The following is an 8783-nucleotide window of genomic DNA, read 5'->3' on the forward strand; positions in this document are numbered from 1 at the left end:
AGGCCTACATTGTTTTATCATTGGACAATATTGAAAAGTGCAGTCAATGCAAACAAAAATATGATCAGTTATGAATAGTCGATAGGCTATTAGTTTGTACAAACTAACTATAAGTCAACATAAATACAGGAAGTAATAGTTGGCTATTTTGTCAAATATAACTGTGTCCCATGCAACAAGTGCTTTTTAATGGCATTGAAATTCATGAAATTATTTACGGTACCTTGAAGTTCTCTTCCTCTTAATCATTTATATTTGACACACAAACTTTTCTCTAAGCTGTTTCCTAATCATTTGCAAGGAGTGGTATATTGTCTAAACCCCACTCTAACACATGTTATTTTTGTACCGTGTGTGAATAGGAATATTTATTTGATAATGTGAAGTGGGCAGACAAGAGAGATTCCTCACCACGCAGCTGTAAACCAACAGAGGCGGAACTCGTCCAATGCGCTCAAATCACAGAGCAGTACGTCGCACGACGCACTATAGAGCTATGGCCACTAGCAGGCCTGCCGCCTGCCTGTGGAAAAAAAAGCGAAAAGGGCTGGGCTAAGAGAGGAATCAAACCACAACCTGGGCTGCGCTTCCATCACAAACCAGTTTGGGAGAAAGTATGTTCTAGAGGAGAGGCTAGTGCCTAACAAGTCACAAACTGTGGCTCAAAACACGGATTTCTCTGCGAGCTAAACGTTAAGGAGGCAGCGTCAGAGTTTTGTATTGGAGTCCATTTTGAGGTGCTACGGCTAAAATAATTTTCTGCAAGTGTAGTTAATCGCGTTTGTTGTTCTTTATTTGTGCTGGATTTGTTTTTGTTTTGGTGTGCGAAATGATGGACACTTACCAAAACCCAGAGGATGACGCAATGGCCCTGATGGTCCACGACACCAACACCGCGAAGGATAAGGAGCGACCCAAGGAGGAACCGGTCCAGGAAAAGGGTTCGGAGAAAACGGACCCGTCTCAAAAACCACCATATTCGTATGTGGCTCTCATTGCCATGGCCATCCGGGAGAGCACAGAGAAGCGCCTGACTCTATCTGGTATTTACCAGTATATCATCACCAAATTCCCTTTCTACGAGAAAAACAAGAAAGGCTGGCAAAACAGTATCCGGCATAACTTGAGTCTGAACGAATGTTTCATCAAAGTTCCTCGCGAGGGAGGCGGCGAGAGAAAGGGGAATTACTGGACCCTTGACCCGGCGTGCGAGGACATGTTCGAGAAGGGAAACTACAGAAGGAGACGTCGAATGAAACGTCCCTTCAGACCTCCACCGACCCATTTCCAGCCCGGGAAATCCCTCTTCGGCGGTGATGGGTACGGCTACCTGTCCCCTCCAAAGTACCTGCAGTCCAGCTTCATGAACAACTCGTGGTCGCTGGGCCAGCCGCCCACCCCGATGTCCTACACCTCCTGTCAGATGGCCGGTGGCAACGTGAGTCCGGTAAATGTGAAAGGACTGTCCGCTCCCTCCTCATACAACCCGTACTCCCGGGTGCAAAGCATGGGACTCCCCAGCATGGTGAACTCTTATAATGGCATGAGCCATCACCACCACCCGCACGCTCACCATGCCCAGCAGCTGAGCCCCGCGACCGCTGCGCCGCCCCCGGTCTCCTCCAGCAACGGAGGTGGCCTGCAGTTCGCCTGCTCCCGCCAGCCTACCGAGCTCTCCATGATGCACTGTTCGTATTGGGATCACGAGAGCAAACACTCCGCGTTACACACGAGAATTGACATTTAGAGTTTACCAGAGGGCCGCTTGTAAAATGGACTCTTGTGAGAGAAAGACAATAAGTCTATTCCTGTGTATTCAAACCAGAAACAAAATTATTTTTGAAGAGACAATACTATGACGGGCTCTTTTGATCCAAATAATGTACTGAAAATCCATATGGAAAGACATACAAGTGGGGATGGTGCAGTGGATGGTGAGAGAATTTTCAAAAACTGGAAATTGTGAGATTAAGTGGTCACGACTAAGCACGAGGTAGCAGAACTTTTTTGTTGCATTGGACAGAAGGCCGTGCTATTGTATGTTATATTTGTCAAATCCGACCAGTTCCCTATTCACGGGGATACGAATTCCACGAAAACAAAACAAACAAACAAAGCCCTCTCCCTGTCTTGGAATTTTAAACATCACCTGAACGAGTGATAATTTAATTAGAACTCCTTCGTATTTGAACCAGTATAGTGCACTGAGCGGACTCCAGCAAGACCAGATGAAATGTTGATTCTTTAGCCTGTCTTTAATTTTTTTATTACCGTGTCACAGTTCTTACTCGGGATGCAGGTGGGGAGATAGAGCACCGTCAGAAGGAGCAATACCAAAGATGTGTTACTTCTGGGGTCATTGACTTTTTAGGCTTCGTGACCTCTGATAGAGATGTTTTGGTTTCCGATAACATTCAGTCCAGTGCCAGATTTTTTTTACCTTTCTTGTTTTTTATAAACGTAATTATTTTTGTCTCATACATGTTGGGACCATGTTAAATTAGCACCTTTCCCTCTTTTTCTAGTATTTTGAATTTCTTAATAAACTTGTATTTCTTTCAACGTAAAACATTGGTCATGAATTAATCGTTATTTGTGCAAAAACGGTATTGTTTAACCACAAATTTCAACAATTATCAACGATAATATTATGATCATTATTATTATTAATAATATTATTATTATGTGGTCTATCACTAAACAAATGCATGGCCATTATTATCAGGCTTGCAATGTAGGCTTAGAACTATACATTCCACAGATGAAGTTAATTGGAATTCTATCCGTGAAAGTTGTTCACTTAGGTCTAAACCCGAATGTGTATTTTTGTCTTGAAAACGTTAATGTTAAATTCCAGTTATTTCAACATTTTTGGCATGTAAATCCTTTGCGTAAAACATCTCCAAATATCTAGTAGATGCGTAATAAGTCCTAATACTTTTGTACAGTTTAGCTGAAGTTTAGTTTACTGGGGAGTTGGTTGGATATTTCAGTTTTATACACTAAATATATATTCTTCCATTCGAAAGTAGTTTTGGGAAATGCCATTTAATTCTAAACCATTAGAGCTGCTAAGCTATTAATTAGACCTTCATTTGATTCCAGTGCCAACCCTGTTGCTTAACACATGAAAACAGCGTGGCCTGCTCTGGGACCTTGCATGCATTGCAACTATTGGCCAAAATGAAAGCGTGAACTTCTGCTTTATCTGAATAGTCTACATTCATTATTAGAGTTACCAAATACATCTACGGCAACTCATTTGTCAGCAGAGTGCAACAATTGAAAAGAGAAAATCTAAGAAAAAGCTGTGCGTGTTTAAGAAGACGTTGTGAACTTCTTAGAGGGTATTTTGGCAGTCCGAGTGCGAATGCTTAGCAGAAACAGATGCTGCAGAAGTTAAGGGTCGCCATCCCAGTCATTCCATTTAATCATTATCCCCATATGATGTAGGCGAACCTCCATTATGTGTTTAAACTAGTTGTGGCTTCAGCTCAGTGAGCTTTTCCAAGGAGCATGGAGGGTTTTCTCTGTGTGAATATTAACTGCTCATGCATAATTGCGCAGTGGCACTTGATTATTACTACTGTATTATTATTATTATAAATGAATGTTATTATTATTGTTATTATGATTATTATTATGGCCTGTTATTATCATTTACAATAAGGTGAATTTGGTGAACCAAGGAGTTTGGTCATGGGTGAATTCGAAATAATTTTGGCATCCACCCAAAACAAATGTTCTGTTACACTATGGAGTTTACCATTACTGCACGATTCGTATCTAAAGATTGACGTGGACTGACGTGTCTTACACCTTGCTTGGCTATCAGTTGGGTTGTCCAGATATTCGAATAAATTATCCTAAGGCATGTTGGCCAAATATTTTCAACTTATATGGCCTAGACCTTTATGGGCCTAACTGCTGGAAGTCAAGCTATTTGTATTCATTTGAGCTAAGAGCATTTCTTACTTATGAGCTAAGACAAGTGACGTGCGAGTGGGCTGGGTTGAGCGTAAAGTAATGGATGGCACCATACTGTTTTCCAGCATCTTTTGCTAAACAAACCGTAAAACATAAAACGTAAGCCTGTAGGCAATATGTCGTGTCGTGAACGTTTAAAACGTATTTCAACCTCTCCAATCCATACAATTAACCGACCTACAGGCTACAAAACAAATACATCCGCCTAGATTGAAACGATGTTTCATGTTGATGCCTAAATTGCTATGGGCTATCACTGGAGAATGATGTTATAACTTTACACACGTCTATCCAACCTTGTCGTTTTTGTCTGAACGCGCTGAATCAGATGTAGGCCTACGTGCACTTCCTCGTGAGGCCCAAGAGAGCTGTTGCCAACCCTTGGGGCAGTGACGCTCTTGAAAAGAGAGACGTGGTGACGAGTGAAACGCTTTCAATACACGTCTATTCTCAACCCTCTTCCACCTATTATCAATTTCATAACACTCAGGTTCATACTCGAAGAGTTATCGGGTGACTATTGTATGGTTTAAAACGTTTTTACAATGATGATTTAAAAAATATAAGGATTAATAATTTCATAATAGCATTTTCATTGTTTTGATAATTATGAATAACATTCATATCACTATTGCAGCTCTGAAACTAATTCCTTTTCAACAATTCTGCCATTATTTTCGATTTTACGATAGGCTGCTGATACCACCAAGCCTATATGGGGTCATATAGGTTTTCGGTTATGCAATAGGCTCTTCTGAATGTCATGTCCACTTTCAGTGAGTTTAGGTTCGAGCCTTATTTTAGACTGACAAGATCCTTATATGACTGTAAACAGTAATCATGCAAACGTATATCATTCACCTTGATCCACCCCCGCTCCATAGCAACTGTTAAACAACGTCCTTGGCCCCATCGCAGCGTCCTTCATGACACGCATATTACACACTAACCATCGGTGAGAAATGGAGTTGTGGTGTCCAACAGTGTTTGCTACATTTTAAATAGTCCATATTTTTTTGTGGATTAGTCCCAAAATAATTATGCTTGCTTACTAAACTAAATTGCCTAGTACATTTGACAATATGTGCATTATTCAGTTAAGTTCGATAAAATGCAATTGCATTTAATTCATTACATACAAAACAATCATTGGGAGGATTTTTACACATACAAGTTAGCACAAGTTGCCATTAATATATTATAAGCAAATACTTGTTTGCTTGATATGCTTGTATGGATTCAAAAGTGATGCGAACAGAGGATATTGTGACCCTTTCCTTAAATCTTTATTCATTGTGCGGGCAAGGTGAGTCACGAAAAGAGCACCTGTCCTTGTCGTTTGTACGCTTGGAGAAGATCATTATGATGAAAATGAAACTCATGACTTATTGACCTATATAGTGTTTTCCCAGTTATAGTCTATGCCTTGAAGCACTGCTGATAAACAGCCCTTGTATATAAAGCAGTTTAATCATACTATCAGCAGGTGCATGTTAATCAATAGGCCTAGTGCCACTTTTGCATCGTTTTACTTTCAGCTGAAGGGCCTCGGTTGAAAAGAATGGTTTAACGCTTTAGCCCACCTTTGTAATCACACGTATATGAGGCAAAATGTAGATACATGCAGCCCAACAGAAACCATAATGGTTAACGTTTTTAGCTTTCTGTGTCGGCATTTTCCATAACTGGAGACTAGATTTACATATGAGCCTATATAACGTATTGAACTGTGTATAGCATCTCTCGTTTAAACACAGACAACCAAGCGACCAATTTGTTATTTTTAACCTAAACAAATAGTCCTTTAATGTATTTTGAATATCAGAGAATAAATCGCTTCGACCCACAAACGAAAGTCAATGCATTTAGCCATAGCCTAGAATGGAGGAAAAATGCTTATTGTGAAATGTCATTAGAGTGATTTATGTTGTTATAGCAGAAGCTAAATTCAACAAATCTTTGTAGGATATAAATAATAAAACATGAGAAACAACTCCATGTATCATAATACTCATATTAATAATAGAAGACCGAATGAATTAGGCCTGGAAAATGAATCTATATATAATTCATCCAACTTTATAATTGTGCACTCTAATACACATTTTTATTTAACTTGGGGACTAAAACCACCTCAGCAAAGAGGAAAAATAACAAACAGTCGTTCAAAGACATAGACTAATTAGTTGTTAGTTGTGCACTCATTCAAGCTCAGCGAAGCCTGGTACCTGGTCTGTCTCTCTGTTTAGCCAGTTGGATTGAGCAGCGCGCGTACAGCACCTTTGACACATCTCTGTCCTGTGCGCGCGCAGAGGAAGCGACAAGGTTGAAATGTAGGCCTAGCTGTGTATATTTTCTGCTTCTTCACATTCATGTTTTGTAAACAACAAGGAGACAAGGGCGCGTTTGAAATGCCAGTGTTTTCTAATTATGCTTATTTTATTAATAAATAAGTTTCAAGAAAAATAAAGCATGTTGTCAGCGACCTGGTAAATTAAGGAGATTAGCCTACATTTAGCCGATGATGGATATGTAGTTAATATCTTGCTTTGTCTATTTATCCAACTGAACGTATTAATGCATTCGTAAAATTATGATTATGATAGCCTATATTAGAATAGTATAATAATTATAATTGTTATCATCGCTATTTTCAACATTCAACATACAATATGTTGTGTTAATTGTTACAATTCCACAGCCAACATTCATGCTGATGATATGAGCAGGTACAGGATTGTGAATATGTCTGAGTATCGGTATAGAGGAGCCGAACATGTCGAGTGAAACAATGTCCTTGCACATGCAACCGTAGAGTTGCGTTTTGTTTATTTACATCTGTTGAGTACATGCTTTGACAAAGACATGACCAATGCATTTAGGCCTACTTTAGATGTTGCAATAGATCTTTCTCTTTTAGTTTACTGTTAGTACAATATGCAGCGCCTTCAGAAAGTATTCACACCCCTTGACTTTTCCCCCATTTTGTTGTGTTACAGCCTGAATCTAAAATTGATCAAATGTTATGTCAAAGTGGAATTATGTTTTTAGAAATTTTACAAATGAATGAAAAATGAAAAGCTGAAATGTCTTGAGTCAATTAGCATTTCAGGAGTAAAAATGTGCTTAAGTCACAAAATAAGTTGCATGGACTCACTCTGTGTGCAATAATAGTGTTTCACAAGATTTTTGAATGACTACCTCATCTCTGTACTCCACACATACAATTATCTGTAAGGTCCATCATTCGAGCAGTGAATTTCAAACACAGATTCAACCACAAAGACCAAGGAGCTTTTCCAATGCTTCGAAAAGAAGGGCACCTATTGGTAGATGGGTAAAAATGTAATAAAAAGCAGACATTGAATATCCCTTTGTAGTCAGGAAATGCCTTAAAAACCAGCCACTAGTGGCAACAGTGAGCGCTATTACCATCAAGTAGGCTTGGGTTTTGGGAGTTGTGGACAAACATTAACCCTTAATTTAACCACTGGGAATGAATGCCTAAACTTGCAAGTTCAATCCCAGTGGTAGACTTTTTTTTAATCCTATCCCAAACCTTAACTTCAAAATTTGACATTTGGAGAAACGAAATGATACTGAGCAAGAGGAGTCAACCCAGGGTGTCAATAAACAGTCCCATGACTCCGGATCCGAAGGTCGTCTGTTCAATAAACAGTCCCATGACTCCGGATCCGAAGGTCGTCTGTTCAATAAACAGTCCCATGACTCCGGATCCGAAGGTCGTCTGTTCAATAAACAGTCCCATGACTCCGGATCCGAAGGTCGTCTGTTCAATAAACAGTCCCATGACTCCGGATCCGAAGATCGTCTGTTCAATAAACAGTCCCATGACTCCGGATCCGAAGGTCGTCTGTTCAATAAACAGTCCCATGACTCCGGATCCGAAGGTCGTCTGTTCAATAAACAGTCCCATGACTCCGGATCCGAAGATCGTCTGTTTAATAAACAGTCCCATGACTCTGGATCCGAAGATCGTCTGTTTAATAACAGTCCCATGACTCCGGATCCGAAGGTCGTCTGTTCAATCCCAGTGGTAGACGTTCATTTATTTATTTAATTTTTTAGCCCTATCCCAAACCTTAACCCTTAACTTAAATATTAGGAATGAATCCCTAAACGTAATGGTTTAATCATATCCAAAACCTTAACCCTTAACTTCGAAATTTCACATTTGGAAAAAATGAATGATGCAGGAGTCGTCAACCCAACATGTCAAAAACACTTAGAATTTTGGAGCAACTTCGAAATTTGACGTTTGGAGAAACGTGGATAAACATCAGAATCTGAAGTAAATTTGGGAAAGCCGGGAGATCTTGTTTGAACACACCACACACACACACACACACACACACACACACACACACACACACACACACACACACACACACACACACACACACACACACACACACACACACACACACACACACACACACACACACACACACACACAGACACACACACACACCCACACAGACACAGACACACACACACACACATACAAACCATACATTTGCGGCCCCATGCATGTCTTTGTTCAGTGTGTGGGTGCGACAGGTGTGCATTTTAGCAGAAAGGTTGCCAGTTCAGCTGAGCTGAGCCAGACGCGCGGGAACAGTGGTCCTGCATGCAAGATGTCCCCACGGTTGCGGGAGATAAGACTAGCTCGAATCAGGAATTCCTCGATCCTTCAGCGTAAAAATAGTAAAACAAAGTGTGAGTGTCACACACTATATGGAACATGCAGATGCGGTAATTGCCATATAATTAGG

General features: G+C 40.2%; 1 protein-coding gene across 1 annotated transcript; it reads left to right on the forward strand.

Annotated features, from left to right (window-relative positions):
- Positions 1-550: 550 nt before the first annotated feature.
- On the forward strand, positions 551-2569 carry LOC139549422 (forkhead box protein L2-like). Its single transcript, XM_071359913.1, has one exon. It carries the CDS (start codon positions 830-832, stop codon positions 1745-1747), a length of 918 nt encoding a protein of 305 aa, XP_071216014.1. The 5' UTR covers positions 551-829; the 3' UTR covers positions 1748-2569.
- Positions 2570-8783: the final 6214 nt, after the last annotated feature.

This window comes from Salvelinus alpinus, chromosome 22 (genome assembly GCF_045679555.1).
Source record: "Salvelinus alpinus chromosome 22, SLU_Salpinus.1, whole genome shotgun sequence".
NCBI classification, from domain to species: domain Eukaryota; kingdom Metazoa; phylum Chordata; class Actinopteri; order Salmoniformes; family Salmonidae; genus Salvelinus; species Salvelinus alpinus.